Source organism: Penicillium canariense (genome assembly GCF_028826845.1).
Source record: "Penicillium canariense strain IBT 26290 chromosome Unknown utg000004l_segment0_segment0, whole genome shotgun sequence".
NCBI classification, from domain to species: Eukaryota; Fungi; Ascomycota; class Eurotiomycetes; order Eurotiales; family Aspergillaceae; genus Penicillium; species Penicillium canariense.
Window position 1 is genome coordinate 4,351,285 of NW_026622731.1, and position 21,893 is coordinate 4,373,177.

The following is a 21,893-nucleotide window of genomic DNA, read 5'->3' on the forward strand; positions in this document are numbered from 1 at the left end:
TCTATTAAACTTGGGGATGTCTTCGAGTCCACCCTTCTTCATTTAGCCTCTCTGCTTCTTTTTGTGACGAATTAATCCATCTCTTTCCCGAGGTGGAGACTTAGCTATGATCTGCGAGGGGTATTAAATGAGATCATCATTGGAGGCCGGGCTCGGTGCCATCGGCTCCTGTGTCTATGCTCCCCCTGTCCCCTCCAAAACCCTAGGGTTATACCCGATTGCGGCTTAGCGTAGTCATCCGAGTGCGCGACGTCACCCCACGTGATGAGCTTCTCTTTGCGACCGGCGAGCTATAACGGTGCCCGTTGCGGCGCAATGTCCATTGCACTAGTTCGGTGTCGCGGCTGTCAGCGAGCCACAGAACATACCAGGAAGAAGGATTTGACTATGGAGAAAGCGCCAAGCGGGTTGGGGAATATGTGGTCTGCAGTGTGCAGCGGAGCGGGCCAATCAGTTGGGGGGGCGCTGGGCCCTTACAGATTAGGCAGCACGCCTTGTCACATGGGCTGGTCGGTCTGGACCTGGCATGCGATTTATACTTACAGAGTACGGAGTACATAGTATTACATAGTATTTATGTACTTACAGAATACCGTCATCCTCCATTCATAGAGGTCTAGGCTGGGGTATACAGCATTAACCCACGGCACTTGTTCAATTTTGAAATTATAGTAGAAGACATCGTGAGTTCGAACTCAACTATCATGAGACATGGCATACTCGAAGTGCCAAAAGCTTAGGTAGTCCCAACATTCCAATCAACCCCTAAACAAAGACCATGCTGTAGAATGCAATTTCTGCCTGTTCATACTCTTAGGTCCATTCTTGGTAGCACATTGGATGGATGAAGATCTTCTAGACGGTAAATTAAGCCCAATGGACACATGTGCTTGGCGTTGCCGACAGTATAGACAAATCATGGGCCTCCGCGGTGAAGAAATCTTCCAAGTTAGTAGATTGTGATGTTTAGCGGGGATTCGATATCGTTTATTCTCAACCAAAATGTACGCTAGTCGTCAAGTGTATACCAAATGCAGCCCGGAGCCAAAGATATATATCGGGAACTCGGTGGAATGAGTTATGGCTATTCACAACATAACACATGCGGTATGCTGGATACAAATAGGAGCATCAAAGTGTTTCTAATAACAGAACTAGAAAATCCTTTGTTTCTCAGAATGCCCTGAAATGATTGCAATATGAACATCCATCTCTCCCCAGTACCAGTTCAGGTCAAAGCACGCTGATTAGATAAGGCCAATAAACCACACTATCCCATATTAGGACTAGCGCCAATAATGAGAGTCTACAGAACATTTTTTTCCTTTCCGCAACTGCAAGATCACCAGAGTCCCAGATTACCCCCAGCCAACGCTCTCCCGGCGTTCCAGCAAATTTATTGTGGGAATCTTTTTGATTTCCTGGGGACTTGGTGCTTTTCGACTCTACTCACGAATTAACCGCGAGAGGAGAAATTAGAATTCGCGAAGGGAAAGGAAAGGAAAGGGAAAAAAAAGCTTCCGCTTCAAGGGAAAAAAATGGGCAAGAAGACATCTCGCCCGTCAGCCAAAGTCGGCACGGCCGCATCGCCGGCCGGAGGCCTCGCCTCATCCAGCAACAAATCGTCCATCCTGCGAGCCGCTTTCTCGCCGTCGGAGTACCAATTGGCCCTGTTCGCGTCGGTCATCCAGGGCCTAGATGCGCAGCATCTCCGAATCCACGACGTCAACACCGGCCGGCTACAATGCGAGCATGCGCTGGGACCGAAGGAGACAGTTACCTCGCTGGACTGGGGATACTATGGAGGCCAGGGCAAGAGCCGCGACCAGTCGAAGAAGAAGCGCAAGCGCGGGTCTGATGTTAACGGCGCGGTGGACGGGTTGGACCAGGGCGATGTCGTGGTTGCGATTGGTACCAGCACCTCGGAAATCCGGATGTTCTCGCCGTCGGAGGATAAGGTTGTCGGCACCCTCAGTGGTGCGCATGATAAGGGCATTAAGGACTTCAAATTTACCGCGGAGAGACCCGGCCAGGAGGGCTGGAGTATCGCTGGTGACAACAAGCTTGTTCAGTGGGATTTGCGCACCGGACAGAGCATAAGGTATAGCGGCCACCTCCAGCGTCTTCAACTTTGATAATGATCGCTTTTCTAACGGTATCTTGAACAGGACGATTCATCTGCCCGCCTCCTCGACCTTCACTGCCATTTCTCGCCCCGTCCCCTCCAGCACGCCTGTCATTTGTGCATCTCAAACACCCTTTTTAATAGACGTGGACAACTCCGAAGAGCCGCCCGTCAAGTTCCCCGCGATGCGCAATCTGATCCACTCGGTCCTCTCTTCTTCCGGCACATTCCTCGCCTCTGATGGTGAGCGATTCATCAACGTTTTCGATGTTTCCAGCCAGAAGCTCGTGCGAAATCTCGTGGCCGCCCAGGATGTGTCTTCTGTGTCGCTCCTTGACAACGCGACCCTCGAGAAGCAAGTCCTTGCAGCTGTCACCGATGATGGCACGATCGAGTTCTTCACGAAACCATTCGCCCAGGTCCAGACCCCCGCCGCCGGCAATGCCAAGGCCAACCGGAAGCAAATGACCCAGAAAGCGGATGCTTCTCTGAAGGTTCTGCGCAGCGGTGACTCAGATGTTTGTGTGCCCGTGGTATCGATTTCATTTGTTGGACCTGAGATTGTGGTCGCGTATGCCGAGGGCGGCGTGATTCCCGTTTTCCAGCGTGTCAAACTGCTCGATGAGACCACGGAGGAGATCTTGTTCACGGGGGTCAAGGCAGTCGTAAAAACCAAGTCGAGCTCGGCTGTCGCATCTGCGACCACAAATGGTGCCAAAAATGTCGGCGAGGGCCGGGTTGACGAGACACATGTTGTCGTGGAGGCTGGTAACATTGTCGATAATGATGTCGAGATGAATGATGATGCTGGCTCCGTGTCTGGTAGCGATGTGGACTCCGATGTTGAGGATTCTGCCAAGCCCACTACCGAGAAGAAGACTAAGTCTACTAAGCAGACTACTCCTGCTGACGAGGATGTCGAGATGGAGAACGCCGAGTCCGAGGACGAAGACGAGGAAGAGGAGGAGGGCGCTGAGCCATCCTTCGGCGAGATCATGCGCGCCAACGCCGGCCAAGAAGTCGATGTCGAGGCCGAGCTTGACGACGACAACCTCATGGGTGCACTTGTTCCCGGCAAGCCCACGGCGGCCATACAACAAATCCCCACTGGCGTGTCCCTTGCCACCGTGCTCTCCCAGTCCCTGAAGACCAACGACAAGGACATGCTTGAGTCCTGTTTCCACACCGCCGACACATCCATCATCCGCACTACCATCCAGCGCCTCGAGTCCTCGCTGGCTGCTACCCTGCTCCAGAAGCTCGCTGAGCGTCTCTCCTCTCGCCCCGGTCGGTACGGCCACCTCCTCGTCTGGGTGCAGTGGACTTGCGTCGCCCACGGCGGCGCGTTAGCCGGCCACCCGGAGCTGCTGAATCGCATGGCCACTCTGTACAAGGTGATGGACCAGCGCTCGTCGAGCTTGCCGTCGCTGCTCATGCTCAAGGGCAAACTGGACATGCTGGACGCGCAGCTGGGTCTGCGGCAGTCGATCCATGGCGGCGACGAGATGGACAGCGAGGACGAGGACAATGTCATCTACGTCGAGGGTCAGGATGAGGAAGAAGACGACGAGGCCAAGCCGCGAACAAAGTCGATCCGCGACTCGGCGTTCGAGGACGAGGACGAGTCCATGATGAACGGCATTGTGGACGAGTCTGACGACGACGAGGATGAGGATGAGGAGGACGATGAGGATGACTATGAGGGCGTGCTCGACATCGAAGCCGAGGAGTCAGCCGGCTCGTCCGATGCGGAGGAGTCTCTTGAGGAGAACGAGGATGATGAGGACGAGGATAGCGAAGGGTCGCTAGTGGACTTCGTCGCTGACACCGAGGACGACGAGTCGGACGATGCGATGGTCGAAGCTCCGCCGCCGTCGAAGAAGGCCAAGACAGTCGCGGGTAAGAAGAAGGGTGGAAAGAAATGAGCTGGATCGCTTTCCTTCGAACTGAATCGAGTTGATACACAAAGAGCCTGGAAGGGCGTGTGCTTTGTATGAATTGGGAAGGGATGTGCCTTTGGGCTTTTTTCTAAAAAGAATTATATACTCGGATGCATCAATGCCTGCATTTTTCTTTGTGATCTATTACTTTTTTTTCTTCTCATTTCCTTTTTGACCTTCGTGGATCTTTCGTGTCCATAGCGTCGGCTATCTAACAATAGCTTATTTCTTTTCTGCTTCTATGTTCCTTCGACAGGCGCGAAAGGTCTTGTCGAAAGCTGTAGTGAAACATGTAGAAGACGAGTCAAGCTAAAGGTTTCACAACAAAAGAAACTACCAATGACGAACTCCTCATAACGATCCATCCCTACTTCTACAGCTCACCAGCACTTTCAGTAAGCATCTCACTCCCCCGACAAGCACCACTATGTAACACCACATGCCCTGGCACACCCGCATCGCCCAATGGAAGCTGCAAAGAAACCGTCTGCTCCTGCGAGGGGTACTTCGTGACATGGCCCACCGTACTCACGTCCGCAGTATCCAGCGCCAGAATAGTTCCATGCTTGCCACCAAGAATCCAGGCTTCAGCCGTGGAATTGGGTATGGTGATGTGCGCCAGGCCTGAGAGGAAGACGACCCATCTAGAAAACAAAGGATTAGCCCAGAATGAAGCGGGGTCGGACTTGACAGAGCAGGCGGGGTAAGCAGTGGGAATCTAGTTATTGACTTGCTTTGCGAACCGAACGAATGAAAGAACAAATCTGAAGACGATTGCAAGAACTGGACTAGACTAGGAAACTAGGAATGAATCGTGGATGACATACTGCTGTGCAGGCGCATTATGTCTGCCCCCGTCAAAGCCGGCTGGGATAACCGAGTACGTCGCGTTCGCCGCATGAGCACCCCCGATAGGCCCCAGGTTCAACGCTTCAGTGCCAGACGTGCCGGCCTGGTTGGACGTCTGGAAACCCGGCTCGAGAGCCCAGCATTCGAGAGTGGAGCGGTTGTCTTTGGCGCCGAGGACTGTGACGTTGAGCGTGTTTGCGGCGGCGAGAGTGAGGGGAAGAGTGAGGGGGATGAGGGGTGTTAGACGCATTATGGAAGAGAGGATAAAAGGGTGTTTGGGTATGATGAGTTTGTTCAATCGATTGAAGCCAAAAAGAATACCTTAATAATCATGAACGCCGTATGAAACAGAAAGAAAGATCGAGGGGATCATCGGTGCCAAGGGCTGAGAAGCGGGTGGGGAGGGATCAACATTCTATATACGCTAAACGATAGTTTGCAGCTTGCGTCCCCATCCGAATGCATAATAATACACCTGACCACCAATATAACACGTCGTGACGTGGGACGAGACTGCAAAACCGAGGGCCGAAGACTTCCTACAGAGTAAGAATGATAACCACTACAAGCGGAACAACGCGAACAGACTTAGGGGCAGACGACAGTGTGCTTTGTCTAGCGAATGACTTCCCCGCCGGACTTCTCGATTCCCTCCATGCCCTCCAGAATATCGCTGCCACCGAGCAGCCCGCACGCCGCAGACCCAATAGTCGTGCGTCGGCCTGCCCAGACTTCATGGAACTTGACGGTCTGGTCGCTCGATGCGACGATGATGCATCCTTCTTCCATAGTGCGCGAGCACCACATGCCGCCCTCTTTCTCTTTGGGCCGAACAGCACGGCGGCTTCTCTTGCGCCGGCGGGGTGCATCGTTTCTGTGCTCTGGCGACTGTGAGCGCGTGGTCGAAGGAGTAGGCATTCGGGAGGGAGTCGGAGTGAGTATGTCGGAACTATCTGGCATGGTCCTCGGCGGTCGGGGAGCTCGTCCCGGATAACTCACAGCCCACAGCGCGCGTCCACTGTCGTAACCGGGCTCAGGATCAGGTCCGTCCCAGCTGGTTCCATACGGCCCCCAGGGGATGACGGTGACCTGGGAACAGCTGGGCCAGGCAAAGACGGCGATTCGGAACGGGTGGTCGGGCTGGGCGTACCCAAAGGTTGCGGCAATTTCGCGCCGGGTCTGGCTCCAGATCAGACTAGTCACTTGCGCAAACACATTGATGGTCGCGAGGCAGACACCCGTTCGGGTGTGGAAGAAGTGAATTGCGCGGTCGTTAGTCCCTCCTCCTGTCGCGAGCAGCGATGGTTGCCACGGGGCAAATGCGATCGCTTTGACAGCGGCGGCATGCGGTAAGCGGTGCTTCTGGCGGTTCGAAGGGATGATAACAGTTTTACCACTGCCCGAGATGAGAGTCCCCGTGTGGCTGAGAAGGGGGGCTGCGATAGGAGGCCTGATGGGTGGCGGTTGGACCCATGATGGGAGAAGATGGCTAACGAGATGGTGCCTGCTGAGATATTGCCGTGGTGTAGTACTCAGATTGAGGCGCGGTAGAGCGCGGACGCTCATACTACCCGACGAAGCATCGGTTGACAAAAGAGAGACGGGCCTGGGGCTGAACGACACAGGGATGATTTCACGTAGGTCAAACAGCAGACAGGCATTATCGTTACCACCAGTTGCAAGGAACCGCTCATCGGGAGACCATGCCAGCCCGCAGATTTGCTGCGAGTGCGCGGAGATTTTGGCAAGCAATGTCATAGAGCCTGTCCAACTACACTTGCTGTGCATCTCCGGCCACTCGACCGAGTAGTACCAGAGGTTGCCCACGTCATCTCCAACAGCAAGGTCTTCTGCATCGACTATCAAATTTGTATATCTCTCCGAGGGCCGGCGCGAAGTCTTGGGTTTGAATGACACACAAGAGATGCTGTTGGCATGGCTGAGCTCAAAGCGTACCTTAGCCTCGAAGAAACCCCAGAGAGTTAATTGACCGGTCTGACGGCCGACGGCGAGTATGCTCCGTCCTCCGTCCTCCGACGAAAACGAAAGGGACGTCACGTAGTTTGATGGATGAATCTCTCCAAAGGGCGGATGATCTACGGGGAAGCCTTCGGACCACAGATAGACATATTCGGCAAGACCCACAGCGAGAACGCCTGCTGTGTACGAGTATGCCAGAGTCGAGCAATAAAAGTCGTCCCGTAGAAAGGGTGCGTCCAAAATTCGAAATGGCTTGGGCGGAACCACCTCTCGTCTGGCAAGCATTGTTGGCCCTAGAATTAACACGGATGGTCAGCAAATGCCGTCGAGAAGACTGCAATGCCGTCTGTCCTCTCACCCTATAAAGTAAGTTCCGTAGATATCATATAGATGTTTGCCTCTGCCCAGAAATAGATTATGGATAGCCATCTGGCCATGGAAGACAACGTGGATGGAAGGCTCTAATGAGTAAGGAGTAATTGGTATAGCTCACAGTGTCCTCTTTCAACCCTTTTCCAAGCACAGTCCTTCCACACAAACGGCGAGTACCTCTCATAGTCTATAGATGATGGACTCGGGGTCTTCTCCTCGCACGCTGTACTGGTACCAAGGAGTCTAGCTGTCGGGTCAATGTCCAGTGCAAGTGCAAGCCTCAACTCATGCTTGCTCTGGTTGTCAATACGGGAGTTTTGAGGTAGAAATCTTGCCACAAAGGAAGGAGAAGTCGAGCCTCGGCCGGAAACACTCCGCGTGCTGTTTGAAACCGCCGAAGACTCTCCGAGAACTGCAGAAGTTCCACCAACGCCCCAGACAGCTCCAGCACTGACCTGTCTTAAGGAGTTATTGCGGGCAGGACCACCGGAGGCAGTTGCGTCAGTGACAAGATGTGGTCTCTGGCGAGGTCTTTGGCGAAGCCGAATTGCTGTAGGCCTCTGTCCGGGGAAGGTTGGAGGCTGGCGAGGAGCAGGAAGAAACGGATCATCTCCAGGAAAACGCCGCCGTAGAATTCTCTCCCGAGAAGACAGCTGATGTGGGTGCTTGTTGACACGATATGGAGTTGATGGATGATCCCCAAACACCCGCTTTGGGATGAATCTGTCTGGCGAGATCGGACTGTGAAATGCCCCTCGATTTAAATTTCCTTCCGAATAACCTCTCAGTCTGCTACGGCCACGCTGGGCGGCGCCAAGGGAAGGAGAGGCTGCCGTGTTGTTTTCTTTCGAATGTGTGATAGTGTTTACAGGATTGGCTGTGAGTTTGAGGAGCAGTGATGTCTGAGAGCTGGCAGGTGAGTCGAGAAATGGTAAGTGAATAGTTGCAAATTCAGTCAGTTGGACAGAGCTCCCATTCTGGGAGGACTCAGATCGGGCCAACGAGGTTAGTGTGTAGTGGTTGCTGGCTGAAGCAATATCCTCGAAAGAGTGACATCGCGAGTCCACCATAGTTCAGGATGAATGCGATAAGTTTGCGGGTGAGTCAGTCAAGTAACAATTAGTAAGAAAAGGAGTGTACAGAAGCCCGCTGGGTCAAGGCAGCATAATCGTCGAGTAAAGCTTCAGGGTGTGTTAGTGGATTTGAAGTACATCCGTGGAGAAGCTGCCGTGGGCGATGATTACGTGATGCCGATGGTGGGCTGCCAAGCGGTGGCTGCTTCCTCCAACGCATCCCCCAGTTGTTAGCGAACATTCAATCACAATGGCAAGCGTGAGTTGAGACCTCTCCAATTTGGTGGAAGCATGCATTAACGATGACCCAGCATGGCGTTCGGCGCTTCAAACCGGTGGAGAAAACACCGGAAGAGCGACAGCAAGAGCTGCAGAAGATTTATGAATACAGATCCTTAGAACGCCTGGTGTCAGAGGAGGTAGGGAAGATGTTCCTTTCCAGAGTGAATATGCAAATGAAGATGATAGTAAACTTGATTTAGATGGCCGAACAAGAATATACGGCTGAGACGCTGAAGAACATTTCCGACTTGCTTAGCCGCAACCCAGAGTACTACACCGTCTGGAACTACCGACGACAAGCCCTTCGACACCAATTTTCTGATGCTGAAGGCTCTTCTGAGGAAGTCTCAACCAACCAGATCGCCGAGCTGATCAAGGATGACTTGGTCTTTCTGATACCTCTCTTGCGCAGCTTCCCTAAATGCTACTGGATCTGGAATTATCGTGTATGGCTATTGAACGAAGCCCGCCATCTGCTCCCATTGGCCGTGTCTCGCCAGTTCTGGCAAGAGGAGTTGAAACTGGTGGGCAAGATGTTGACGCTGGATAGTCGCAACTTCCATGGCTGGGGATACCGACGCCTGGTGGTGGAGACCTTGAAGCAACTGGGAACTCCCGCCGAGGCCGCCAGCATGACCCAGAAGGAATTTGAGTACGCGAAAAACATGATCGGTGCCAACCTATCCAACTTTTCCGCGTGGCACTACCGCACGAAGCTTATACTGGAGCTGCTTGAGGAGCAGTCCGCCAGTGACGACGAGCGGAGGGGGATGTTGGACGACGGTCAGTTTGCCGCTTCGCAGGATTTGCACTGTTGCTCTCATGGGCTGACTGACTTCCTTTTTTTACGGCAGAACTGGCGCTCATCCACCGAGCCTTGATTGACCCCTATGACCAGTCGCTGTGGTTTTATCACCAGAATCTAATGTGCGTCTTTGATCCGGCCGCCGCCGGCCGGACAATGGCTCCGAGCCTGAGCGCGTCAGAGCGACTTCAGTACCTCCGGAACGAGATCGAAGCCATCCAGGAGATGTTGGACGGGGCGGAGGACTGCAAGTACATCTATCAGGCGCTCATTGAGTGCACCCTACTGGTCTCGAAGGTAGCTGGCCAGTTGTCCACGGAGGATCGGAACCAGATTCTGAGCTGGCTCTCAGAGTTACAGCAATTGGATCCGCTGCGGAAACAACGGTGGCTGGATTTTGAGAGAACCCTACCTAATGTATAAGTTGCTAGTTGATCATATAATTCCCATTTTGGCCCAGTTGGCTGGTATCTCCGAATTTTGCTGTACACTTTCTGTGGCGCATCCTCGGCCCCTTTTTCGTTGGGGCCAAGCTCTTCCCGCACCTTTCCATTCATGCAGTAGATCGTAGTATAGAGAGTACAATGACCAATACCACAATTGCATGGTGCTTTTCCGTCTAGCTTGTAGCCGAACGTGCCCAGATTCAAGCCGTGTCTTATACAAGAATCCTGCATTCTGCATGCTGTAAATTCCAAAGTTCCGATCGACAGGTCGCCCCTCAGGAGTGCCCCACTGGCCGGCTAATCCAATCACGGGCGGAAGTGCCTGGTCCTCGATTCGATCACCAAACTGACATCCCCAAATTCCTTCCACGCTGGCTCATTCCATTCCTCCCCATCCCCTTTCCTCTCGTCCATGACCTCTTGGGATTTGCGAGCTCCTCTCCTATGGAGTGAGTGTTACACTCTCTGATTGCGTGAGATCCTCGTGAGACCGAGATGTCGAACCGAACCAGCAGTGACTACGTAGGGGTGAGTGCTGTCGTGTGTTTGCGTGTTTCATCTTCTGCCCACCACAATGCTAACCCCCTGCTCTTTTTAGGAGTCCTTCGATGATGCCCCCGAAGTCCCCGACCATTTGAATGTCTCCATACCCAAATCCACCTCGACCCGGTCATTGACCGACAGCCCGCCCGTGGGCACAGGAGCTTCCCCCGACACCACCGATAAGCCGTCGTTCCCTTCTGAATCGCAGGACGAGCAGGAGGACGAGGCTACCGATGGAGATGAATCGAAGGGAAAGAAGAAATATAAAAAGAAGGGCAAGCAGAAGGGGAAGCAGAATGCGGATGAGGCCGAGGGCCGGGTCGATGCCGTTGACACGCCTGTAGAGGACATAAAGCTTGAGGACGCAGTCGAGACGAGAGAGGACGACAAGCAGGATCAGCGGGCAACACCGGTGGAAAGTGAAGAGACAGGCGAAGATGAGGAGACCCTAGGGCGAAACATGGCGCAGAAATCCCCCTTGCTCACCTCGCATCGTCTCTCTACTGCATCTTCGCTGGACGAGGTGAACCTGATGAACAGCAAGGAGGATGAGCCACTGGGCCATCGGGATGGAACCACTGAGGTCAAGTCAGAGTCGCCTCCGGTGCCTCCTAAAGACGATGTGGCATCTCCACCGAGCTCTGGCCTGAAAGGCTTGTCTGGAAACCTGCCCTCCGTGCCATGGGGCCCTCCCCCAGTCAACAAGGCCCCGGTTCCTGCAGCACCGCCACCGCCAACCCGCAGACCCAGCGGTCCCTTCGCATGGTTCTCCCGCAGCTCGACCGGCACTAAGGACATCAAGTCCCCGCCTCAAACTGGCCGAAGGAACACCTCCACATCCGTATCGACCATTGCCAGCAACTTGGATCTGGTGGAAGGAGACGCCTCGAGCGTGCACTCCAAACGGCTAAGACGCAATAGCTTGAAGGACCAATTTAAGATTCTACGAATGAGGGAGGAGTCCGCCCTCCCTGAGGACGACGAAGGCAGTGTACGGTCAGGTCATGCGAGCATCGGTCACCCTGGTGCTAGTCCTCCAATCATCCCCGAAGAAAGCGAAGATGGGATCTTGGCCGCTCCGGCGGCCCCCGCGTCTCGAGCAACCTCCCCTGGTGGTGCCAGCCCATCCACGATCAACCCCGGGCTCGCTCCCGGCACCGTGTCTGGATACTCCCGGTCTGCAAGTGACGCATCTGTGCCCGTGGACTGGGATCTTTGGCAACAGCTAGTAAACAACGGCCCACAAGCGCTGGCCAGCTCGGAGGAATTGAATTCCGCCATCAAGCGAGGCATTCCACAGACTATTCGTGGGGTGATCTGGCAGATTCTGGCAGACTGTCGGATTGGAGAATTGGAGGATACATACCGTGAACTTGTTGTCCGTGGCACCGACAAGGACCAGCGGACACCGAGCGTCCAGATCAACGGGATGGCCGAAAAAGAGTCTCTCCCGTCATCGCGCTCATCAATTCGCTCCAATACCTCGGGCTCCGGGACCCAGTCGACTAGCGTTGCTCCCAGCCCCTCTCAGGAGACGGACCCGGAGAAGCCGGCCAGAGAGCAGGCTGCTAGTGAGAGTGCCCGCCTGAAGAAAGCTAAGGATGACACTTCTGCCTTGCAGAAGCTGGAGAAGACAATCCGGCGAGACTTGGGTGCGCGGACGAGCTATTCGAAATACTTTATCTCACAAGGCAGCCAGGAAAGCCTGTTTGGGTTGTGCAAGGCCTACGCTTTGTACGATGAGGCCGTGGGATATGCGCAAGGCATGAACTTTATTGTGATGCCTCTGTTGTTCAACGTTAGTGTATCTCACGATTAGGTGATTCTATGGTTTGCATGGGCTGATTCATTATACAGATGGACGAGGTCGATGCCTTCGAGCTCCTCGTGAAGCTGATGAACAAATATCGACTCCGGGAAATGTTTATTCAGGACATGCCGGGCCTCCACCGCAGCCTCTACCAGTTCGAGCGCCTGCTAGAAGATTTGGAGCCCGCTCTCTACTGCCACCTCCGGCGACGGGGGTTCCTCCACAGTTATACGCTACTCAGTGGTTCTTGACGCTGTTTGCGTACCGCTTCCCGCTCCAGCTGGTCCTCCGAATTTACGATATGATTTTCGAAGAAGGCCTGGAAAGCACGATTCTCAAGTTCGCCATTGCCATCATGCGCCGGAACGCTGGGGCGCTTTTGGAAATGAAGGACATGAGTTCGTTGACAAGCTTCCTGAAGGAGCGCCTGTTCGATGCATATATCGACAAGCAGCCCTCTGCCTCGTCGATTCTGGAGTCTGGCTTCTTCGGGAGCTCGGGCGCTGCCGACAAGGAAATCTACCGTGCAGACATCCTGGTCCAGGACGCTTGTGCGGTGCCCCTTACCCAGGACATGATTCTTTCCTACACGACCGAGTGGGAAGAAAAGGTGCGCACCGAGAAAGAGCGTGAGGCGGAGCTGGAGAACCTGCGTCACACTGCGAGCACACAGGCTTCTCGATTACGACTGCTCGAGGAGCGCTCCGAGGCGTCCGACAAGGAACATGTGCAGTTGGCGTCGGAACTGGTCCATGTCAAGGTGGAGAACGAGGAACTACGTGACCTGAACGATGCGCTCAAGTTTCAGGTTGACGAGCTGAAGATAGTGGTTGATAAGCAGCCTGGTGAAGTGGAGCAAAAGCTCCGGACTGAGATGGACCGCATCATGAAGCGGAACATCGAGGTGCAGAATGAGAACCGTGCGATGGAGGACTCGATGGCTGAGATGGAAAAGGAGCTGGTGGCTACGAAGATGAAGTGGGCCGAGGTATGTGTTGATCCGCCTTTGCTTCTTTCAGCCCTCTTGGTGCTTGACAACTGACACATCCTCAGTTGTCCGAAAACCACGAGACCCTCCGACAGAAATGGAGCGACCTCCGCCGAGCGCTCGACTAACCTTTTGACACCCCTCTCATCCGGTCGGACCTCGTTTGGACCGGCCTTCCCTTGTATATTTCATATGCACCACATGGCGCGCCGGATCTGCGATCCGCCCCTCCATGCTGCGCAAGACCCACGCTTATGGGCCGGATATTTGTTCTCCTCTGTTCTTGCCGCCTACGATTTTGCGCGCTGTCCCGTGGCCCTGCCATGATTCCTGTGGCCGACTCCTGTATCCACACTCTGTTACCTGTTACGAATAAAACTTATACGGTGTTTGCTCCCGTCGGGTTGTTTCTCAGCTAACCCCAGCATGCCACTTCCCATGGCATTGGTGCTCTTGTCCTTGTGCGCGCTCCTCATTGCTATTTCTTTTTCTTTTTCATTCGTCGTTCGCGTTTCTACTCTGTATCGCCTCTTCCCATGCAGGTCGCTGGACCGAACCCGCGGCAGGAGAGGGCATGCTCGATGTATGCAGTGTATGTCCCCACGAATGTGATGACTTCTAGAGTTTGTGAATTCGCTATGCCAGGCCCCACGTACGACATGTCGGTCCCGCCCAGCCTAGCTCTATCCGTCCATCGTAGCACCCAGCCCGAACCACCTTCAACCATCCTCTCCCCCTGTCCATGTTCACAGAATGTTCTCGTAGTACGTGGTGAGGACATCCTCCTTGATCGGTCCGGCAACAGCCTTCAGCGCCTTGTGCGCCTCGCACTCGGTGTCGTAGTACTTCATATCCTCGAGCGAGGCGAAGGTCGTCTTGACAGAGACATTGAAACCCTGGTTGCGCGGGTCGTCGAAGGAGGCGCCCACCGCAGCGGCGACAATGTACGGCTTGCCGTCCTGGACCAACAGCGCGTCAGTGAATCGACGCGATGGCACGGGACAATCGCACAGAACTCACCTTGGTGGCGGTCTTCGCCAGCACCTTGTACTGCGCCAGCAAGCGCTGCCGATCCTCCTCCTTGGGGATCTTGAAGAGGGTAATGCGCTCGATGGGTGCCATGGTGTGATGGAGGAGTCTGGACGGGGCCACGCGCAAGAGAAGAGGAATGGGGTGCTTCCAACCGCGGGCCATCGGGGACCGGCCTTTTATTTCCGTACCTTGCGCTTGCGGGGTTGATGCGGATCCGCGAGGCCCGGGCTGGCTGCGGGCCCGGATAATCAATCAGGCCATCGTCCGACGTTGATGCTCCAATGGGCTTTCTGGAGGATTAGTGCGGGTTTTGCTTACTTTGCTTACTTTGCGTGCTTTGTTTAGTTGGTGGGTTGACTTCTGTCAAGTGTTCGGTCTGTCGGAGTGTTGCTCGTGGAATGTTTGCGAGACGTGAGTGCGGAATCGGATTGGCAGCGCGCGAGCCAATTCCGCGCGTGGGGCCGCGCGGATAAGCGGAATGTGGCTGCGTTAGGGCACGGAGCACTTGATTTGTAACCAGATGCAATGGATGATCGAGGTCTGCGCTGCCATGCATATGCTCTGCTTATTTTGACGACCATCTTTCCCCAGTGATAGATACCGCGTGTCTCATCCAGGACCTCTTACGGTACAGAGTACCTTGTGGCATCAAGAGCTATATCGCGGAAAGCTTAAGTCTCCCGAACATAGACACGGTCCTACTGCATAATTGCGAACACATACCTTGAAATATTCTCCCCGGAGAGATTCATTCGCAAAGCGCTCGTCGGAGGCGCACGCAAAACTCCGCGACCCCAATGCCCTTTGCACAAAACTATCAACTCGGACAGGCAGCTTACGATGCCACCGCAATTGACTACGGAGTGATTGCAGCCCCCACGAGAGGCCGATATCCTCGCCGGGAAACCCCCGGCTCCTGGCCGAAGGATCTGCAGAATGCCGCGCATCCCCATGCTCTTCCAGTTCCTCCCAGCATGCGGAGTATACTGAGATACCCCACCAGGTGGCCGCAAAAATTCGGAGCGGACCCTAAAAAGAGCTTAACTTGATCGCCATGCCAGGCACTAAAACTCTCGGCTCCCTGCCGTTTGCCCTGCCGTTTGCCCTGCCGTTTGCCCTGCCGTTGCCCTGTGAGTCGATTGGAGATGACGATCGCCGTCCTCTTTGCCCCGTTTAGGCCGTGAATCCTGGCGCGTTGCCGTATTCTGGTCGTATACCGAACCATCGTATTGCGAGCGTATGCAGATGCCGAGGGGCCCCTTTCTACAACATACATACTCGAGGATGTTCGGCCCACGTGAATATACGACTGGAAATGTTGACTATTTGAAGACTGGGCGCGCCCCGGCAGTGATTCCCAAGGCCAACCGGGCGTCTCACATATTCCATGTTATCGTTTTGCTTTTCCCTGCTGGCAGCCACGCTTGTGCCTGTGGCGGCGGCAGTTGCTGCAGGTCCCGCCGCGTGCTCCAATATCACGACTCAGCTCGGCTCCTCCAAAGTCGTGGCCAGCCCGCTCAATCTGAAATATATCGATAGCATCGAGTATTGGAACACCCTCCAGGATGCCTACCAGCCCTCGTGCGTGGTCTATCCCGCGTCGGCCCAGGATGTGTCCGTGGCGCTGCAGGCCATCCGCGCTGCAGACAGCCGCTTTGCCATCAAGGCCGGCGGACACAACCCCAACACCTTCTATTCCTCCGTCGACGCCGGCGTGCTGCTCGACCTGAGCAGCATGACAGCCAAGTCCTACGACGCGGACACCACCCTGGCCACGTACGAGCCCGGCGGTGTTTTCGGCGACGTGTATGAATACTTTGTGCAATATAACCGGACCGTCGTGGGCGCGCGCCTGGCGGGCGTGGGCACCGGGCTGGCGCTGGGCGGGGGCATGAGCTATCTGTCGCCCCAGTACGGCATGGCCTGTGACTCCTTCCGCGAGCTGGAGATCGTCCTCCCCGACGGCCAGATCGTGACCGCGTCCAAAGACTCCAACCCGGATCTCTTCTTCGCCTCGCGGGGCGGCGGCGGGAACGCATACGGCGTGGTGACCAAGTATACCGTGCAAAGCCGGCCAGCCGGCGAATTCTATGCCGGCAACATCATCTACACCTTCCCGCAGAAGGACTCGGTCATCGAGGCCATCGGCAACTTCATCCAATACAACACCGACCCCAAGGCCGCCATCATCGGCACATACGAGAAGCTGCCGACCCCAGACCTGAACCTCAACCTGGACGAGGCCATCATCATGTTCCTCGTCTACGACGGACCCGATCCCGGCACCGCCTTTGACAACTTCACCAGCATCCCCTATCTCCTCAACACCTGCAGCATCAAGACCTACCCCGAGGTCGTCGACATGCCCATCCCCATGGCCACCGAGCTCTCGCGCGGCGCCAACATGTTCCGCGTCGGCGTGCACCGCCCCGGAAACAACTCCTATGAGACCGCCCTCAACAAGTGGCGCGCCTGGGCCGAGGACAACAAAGGCAAATACCTCCTGCTCTCGCTGGACTTCCAGCCCGTCCCCAAAAGTCTGACGGACGCCAGCAAGGCGCAGGGCGGGAACGCCATGCAGATGCCGGACGGGCCGTGGTTCTGGCTGAACTATCTGATTACCACGCCGGTGGGCATGAGCGAGCCGGACTACAACGCCGTGCAGCAGAGTTATCGCGATATGGTGGCGGACACGGGGAATGCGGAGGGCTTGCCGTTGTTTATTAATGATGCGAACTATGACCAGAATCCGCTGCAGACATTTTCGACATTTGCAAAGTTGCAGGAGATCAAGAAAAAGTATGATCCGGATAACTTTTTTGCGGATAAGACGGGGGGTTGGTCGTTTGCTTAGGGTTTATGGGTTTATGGTTTATGGTTTATGGTAGTTGATCCGTTCCCGTTTTCCCCGATCCCCGATCTATTCTATATTCTAGGCACATGCACATTTGGCATGTTCATGTGCATCTTGGGAAGTATATATTAAAAATATATCAAAATAAAATCACCCATCGCAAATCACAAGTTCCCCCTCAGCGCCTGCTCCCTCTCAAAGGCCTCAAAAAGACTCTTGAAATTCCCGGCCCCGAACCCATCGAACCCATGCCGCTGGATCACCTCCACAAACACCGTCGGCCGGTCCCCGACATGCTTCGCAAAGATCTGCAGCAGGTACCCGCGCTCGTCGAAGTCGACCAGAATGTTCAGTTTCTCCAGGACGGCCACGTCGGCGTCCAGTGTCCAGGACACGTGGGATAGACGCTGGCGCAGGTCTGTATAGTACGCGCTTGGTACTTGGAGGAATTGGACACCGCGGGCTTGGAGGTGAGTTACAGCGGAGACGATATCATGCGAGCGGAAGGCGATGTGCTGGACGCCAGCACCGTGGTAGTAGTCGACGTATCTGTATGTGGTCAGCTTCCTCGACCTTCCTCGACGTCCAAGTTGGCGGCCGCGACGAGAAAGAAGGGGAAGGGGGAGGAGGGAAATGCAAGGCGGCGTACTCCTCAATTTGAGACTTCTTTTTGCCGTTTGCGGGCTCGTTCATGGGCATTTTGATGGTCTCGTTGGGTGACGCGACCACGATGGACCGCATGGCGGAGTACTCGCTGCACATGGCCTTGTCATCGACAGTCCAGTAGCGGTGGAAATCCAGACATTCTTCATAGCTATTCGCAGCTCGTTAGTCCTTGCAATTCTTCCACATCAACAAAGCAAGAGCACATCCACCCACGTACAACTGCACGACCTGATCCACGCCGCCCCAGGACTGATTCCCAACGCAATGGTCAATCTCCAGAAACTCAACCGGCGGCAGGATCTGGTTGATCGGATCGTCGTCGCCGTCAACAACCCGATACCCAGGCAGAAACGGCGCATCCCTTGCGTAATGCTCCCGATTCACCAGTGAATGCACGGTGTCCCCATATGTCCCGACAGTGGCAGTCATGATATACCCATCCCCACCACAATCCGCCTGCACGATCTTCGGCCCGTCCACAGCAGCAGCCCCATTCTTGATAGCCCGCCGCCACACAGCGTCCACGTCTCCCGTAATCCGGAACGCAACGTCCTTCACCCCGTCACCGTGCACCGTCAGATGCTCATGGACTGCCGCCAACGCCGCGCGCTCTTCGCATGTCGCCCTCTGCAAGGCCTTGTTCTCGGCGTCCGCGCGCGCGGGCCCGCAGACCGGCCCTGTGAGGATGAAGACTGCCTCGCCGTTGGCGATTACATAGCTGGCGAGGCAATGAGAACCCGTTTCCGGGCCGCGGTAGGCAAGCGGCTTGAAGCCCATACGGGTGATGTAGTAGGAGGCGGCTTGTTTGGCGTTGCCGACGTACCAGTGAATATGGTCGAAACTGATATATTCGGGGCCCAGGCTTGTTGGAAAGATGGTTTCATCTGGGGCACTGAGGATGGTCATGGCGGGTTTGTGCGGGCGGAGCTAGGAGGTCTCCGAGGGGGTAAGTAAATAAGTGGCGAGGAATTAGTCCCAACCACAAAAATAGTCACGAGTCGAGTCAATTGAGCTGGCAGACAGCGTGGGTAGGAGAGAGAGAGAGCTGGATGGGAGGAGGGACAGGAGCTTAGGTTTATACGTTCAAGGAGAGAGGGGTCTTGCATAAGGTTTCACATTCCTGCCCGCCGCATCACTCCCAGCGGTCTCTCTCTAGTCTTGCGATTAACACATGAGGCAATGCTGAAGTCATTGCGCGCGATCTGTTCATTTCATTTCCCAGAGCGGTCTTCGGTGCTGTGGGTTTGCCCCGGTGGGTGTCAGGTTGCGGCCCTGCCGTGTTTATTCCATTGTTGTCGCCGGTCTTTCGACTGAGACGGCATGCCGTAGCTCTCGCTCATCTGGACTTGGTCGAGGGCACAGCACGCGGGGCAGCAACGTAGCAGTATGTCGAAGCTCTGCGTCAGAGGCCAAGGCAGCGGTCAACGGATCTGTTCCCCGTGCTCAATGAGGGCGAATTGAGGGAGTATAGACCATAGGCCTTTAAGACAGTTCCACGTAAAGACCTCGCCCGCAAGAAAAAGCAAGTCTTGTAAGCCCTTCCCAATCAATAATCTTGTTTCCAGTCCCTTCGCGACTCGCTCAAACATTATTGACCGGCTCCGGCCGATTCTTGAAAAACACCTTATACCGCACAATCTCCACGATCTCCAACTCCTCCGTCCCGACAGCGCCAGCCCTCTTCTGCAGCACCGCAATCGGGCGCGGCAGTTTCTTCACTTCCCCCGTCATACGTTGGTATCGCCCAACGTAGAGATACGCGCGCTTCATCCACTTGGTGTCGTCCGGGTTGTGGACCGAGTAGTCCGGGAACATGAGCTTGCCAATGGGGGTTTCGTAGGATGCGGACTCAGCCGAGGCAGGATCTTCGGCGTGGCTGTTCTGCTCGCTTTCAAAGGCTGGCACGTTGATTGTGCCTTGTAGTTCGAGGAGGGCGAGCCCCGAGGGTGTTTGGAGGAGCTGTGGGAAAGGGTTGCGGACGGGGTAAGCGGGGGGCGCCTTCTGTGCTGTGGGGGGCGGGCGCTGAGGAGCGCGGGTGTAGTTGAATTGAGGGCATGGCGAGGGGGCTGAGACACTGATATTCTGGAGGGGAGAAACGAAAGTGGACGGAAGACGAGAGATGGAACATGGAAGATCAAAAGATCAAAAGATCAAGGAACGCGACACGAGTCGCGTCCCGTCGATCGACCCCACACTGATTGTGGGGGGAGGCCCGAAATGGACGCAGGTACGAACTACATCGTCACAACGTGGATACCTCACATAGGTCAATTCTAGCACGAGAGTAATACATCCCTTCGTAATGATACATGGTCTATAAAAATCACCTATGAAGAGAATTTGTGGAATCCATTATGCAATTTTGTAGGCAAGATTCTCGAGGACACAGAGTCGTTAGTCCTTCGTGCCCCAGATGGCTAGCCCCCTCTGCCTCGTGTGACGCTTGTCTTAGGAGAGGACCTATGGTGGGCTCGGGACAGACAGTCACCGTATATCCCTTGTGTCACAGGAAGAGTTGTCCCGGGGTGCGGGGGGTCGGGACCCATCTCAAGGAGGTTGCACGAGGAGCGTGGGTCACCGAATCGTCGCTTCCCAGACTTAGTCTTTGAGGCGGAAACGGCCTCGACAGAGGCAGAGCTATTTCTGGACTTCTCACTGGTGCTTGCCCAAGAGACCGACCAAAAGTTGGCTAGTCCCGTGTCCAGGCCGAAAATCGGGTCTGCAAAGTCAGCCACCAGCCTAGTGAGTGACCATTAACGAAGCCACTCACTCCTGAACCTTTGGCTCTGACATAGAGTGGCCAGTTGAAGGATGAATCAATCGTGCATGGGTATGGTCTCGGTCAGAATCGTTCATAAATTCAAGACGTGCTAGAGCCTATGCCCTTGTAGCAGGCATCCTCGAGATTTTGTAGGCCCTGGATGGTCTCGGCGGCCAGGTCGTTAGCTGTGCCAGCTGGCCCTTGCAACTTGCCGTAGCGGAGGTCACTCATGTCGCCAACAGTTGTATGGAGCTCTTGCAAGAGGCTCGCAGCTTCTTCATCCACATCTGCAATTTCACGCTCCATGTTGGCAGAGGCAGTCTCCATCGCCGCCAGGAGACTAGCCACCGAGTGGTAATCATCCGGATTGGTCGACGACGTCTGGCCAAAGAGATGGAGATCAATATCCATCGACCGCTGTTCTTCGGCATCAACCGCCTCGACGCCTGCCGCGAGACTCGCCTTGCGGAGCTCAGCTTGTTGCTGTTTGCCTTGCCTGATCTCCTGGTCGATGTTTTCATTTACTCGGTCCATGTCATGTTCACGGACCTGCTGCAGTTCACGGTACAGCGTGCGGATGTGCGGGTGATTTTGCAAACGCTTTGGGAACAGCTCTGTGAATTTCCGCAAAGAGATGACCGTCGGCAACGGTGCCGGCGAGAGCAGAAAGTTGCTCAGGATGGATTCTTCTGAGGGTGCCATGGTTGTCGGTGGTGGATGCACCCAACAACAATTAAGATTGAAGTGTAACAATAATGATTGGAAACGTAGTCGAGGGCCGTCTGGGTTGACCGAATATGTCCCGAATGAGCTGCGGCCGCGTCGCGTGTCCCGTCGTGGCGCGCCGGAATCACGTGGCCGTCGTTAAGAGCGTGGGCATGGTCGGGCAATTGATGCCATCCGCGGTCATTTAGCAGAGACAATCGTACAACTAGCAAGAAGTCCTGCAGTTGTTGACGGAGCCGTTACCGGGGCCAATTGATCCCCGTGCTTCCACGCTGCAACTTGTCGACTTTGCAACCTTTCCAAGGGGGCCCGCTTCCGCCTTTTTCGATCAACCCTCCCGCATCTTCCACACCCGCAGCCCTACACGCGTCACATTCTCGCTTTGGGGACTTTGCCTTATTTGGCCTCCTATTTAGCCCGAGAAGATCAGCCTGGGCTAGATCTTTCTATCAGGGAGTGGCACCGACTATATCCCAAGACCCTGCCTGGCCAGGCAACATTGCCGGCAGTATCAAGTCACCTGTCAGTTCGAACTTCGCCACAGCGCTGCCTGCCTGTCTATCTGCCGTCTGCCTGTCTGGAAGGCCCATCATTCACGCTTTTTGCTTTTATTCATTCGTCTTTGTGCCAATTGAAGAGGA

The 21,893-nt window shown here is 55.0% G+C and overlaps 10 protein-coding genes across 10 annotated transcripts; 4 read left to right on the forward strand and 6 right to left on the reverse strand.

Moving 5' to 3' along the window:
- Positions 1-1,538: 1,538 nt before the first annotated feature.
- On the forward strand, positions 1,539-4,050 carry N7482_007829 (WD40 repeat domain-containing protein; the record flags this gene model as incomplete). Its single annotated transcript, XM_056689953.1, has 2 exons — positions 1,539-2,101; positions 2,169-4,050. The coding sequence occupies 2 exons, from the start codon at positions 1,539-1,541 to the stop codon at positions 4,048-4,050; spliced, it is 2,445 nt and encodes an 814-aa protein (XP_056542382.1).
- Positions 4,051-4,450: 400 nt separating this feature from the next.
- Positions 4,451-5,164, reverse strand: N7482_007830 (uncharacterized protein; the record flags this gene model as incomplete). The annotated part of the gene is made up of 2 exons (XM_056689954.1): positions 4,451-4,709; positions 4,893-5,164. Coding segments are annotated over 2 exons (531 nt in total), but the record flags the coding sequence as incomplete, so codon positions are not given.
- A 365-nt stretch (positions 5,165-5,529) lies between these two features.
- On the reverse strand, positions 5,530-7,179 carry N7482_007831 (WD40 repeat domain-containing protein; the record flags this gene model as incomplete). The annotated part of the gene is made up of 1 exon (XM_056689955.1): positions 5,530-7,179. One exon carries the CDS (start codon positions 7,177-7,179, stop codon positions 5,530-5,532), a length of 1,650 nt encoding a protein of 549 aa, XP_056542384.1.
- Positions 7,180-8,589: 1,410 nt separating this feature from the next.
- N7482_007832 (Rab geranylgeranyltransferase BET4) lies at positions 8,590-9,849 on the forward strand (the record flags this gene model as incomplete). The annotated part of the gene is made up of 4 exons (XM_056689956.1): positions 8,590-8,598; positions 8,651-8,758; positions 8,822-9,404; positions 9,476-9,849. The coding sequence occupies 4 exons, from the start codon at positions 8,590-8,592 to the stop codon at positions 9,847-9,849; spliced, it is 1,074 nt and encodes a 357-aa protein (XP_056542385.1).
- Positions 9,850-10,367: 518 nt separating this feature from the next.
- On the forward strand, positions 10,368-13,341 carry N7482_007833 (putative GTPase activating protein (Gyp5); the record flags this gene model as incomplete). The annotated part of the gene is made up of 5 exons (XM_056689957.1): positions 10,368-10,400; positions 10,471-12,213; positions 12,273-12,468; positions 12,540-13,213; positions 13,279-13,341. 5 exons carry the CDS (start codon positions 10,368-10,370, stop codon positions 13,339-13,341), a joined length of 2,709 nt encoding a protein of 902 aa, XP_056542386.1.
- A 618-nt stretch (positions 13,342-13,959) lies between these two features.
- N7482_007834 (Dabb family protein) lies at positions 13,960-14,335 on the reverse strand (the record flags this gene model as incomplete). The annotated part of the gene is made up of 2 exons (XM_056689958.1): positions 13,960-14,172; positions 14,234-14,335. 2 exons carry the CDS (start codon positions 14,333-14,335, stop codon positions 13,960-13,962), a joined length of 315 nt encoding a protein of 104 aa, XP_056542387.1.
- A 1,297-nt stretch (positions 14,336-15,632) lies between these two features.
- N7482_007835 (FAD-binding oxidoreductase) lies at positions 15,633-17,099 on the forward strand (the record flags this gene model as incomplete). Its single annotated transcript, XM_056689959.1, has 1 exon — positions 15,633-17,099. The coding sequence occupies one exon, from the start codon at positions 15,633-15,635 to the stop codon at positions 17,097-17,099; it is 1,467 nt and encodes a 488-aa protein (XP_056542388.1).
- Positions 17,100-17,263: 164 nt separating this feature from the next.
- On the reverse strand, positions 17,264-18,671 carry N7482_007836 (4-hydroxyphenylpyruvate dioxygenase family protein; the record flags this gene model as incomplete). The annotated part of the gene is made up of 3 exons (XM_056689960.1): positions 17,264-17,648; positions 17,749-17,913; positions 17,983-18,671. 3 exons carry the CDS (start codon positions 18,669-18,671, stop codon positions 17,264-17,266), a joined length of 1,239 nt encoding a protein of 412 aa, XP_056542389.1.
- Positions 18,672-19,346: 675 nt separating this feature from the next.
- Positions 19,347-20,076, reverse strand: N7482_007837 (Ctf8 family protein; the record flags this gene model as incomplete). Its single annotated transcript, XM_056689961.1, has 2 exons — positions 19,347-19,847; positions 20,023-20,076. 2 exons carry the CDS (start codon positions 20,074-20,076, stop codon positions 19,347-19,349), a joined length of 555 nt encoding a protein of 184 aa, XP_056542390.1.
- A 549-nt stretch (positions 20,077-20,625) lies between these two features.
- On the reverse strand, positions 20,626-21,228 carry N7482_007838 (Cnl2/NKP2 family protein; the record flags this gene model as incomplete). Its single annotated transcript, XM_056689962.1, has 1 exon — positions 20,626-21,228. One exon carries the CDS (start codon positions 21,226-21,228, stop codon positions 20,626-20,628), a length of 603 nt encoding a protein of 200 aa, XP_056542391.1.
- Positions 21,229-21,893: the final 665 nt, after the last annotated feature.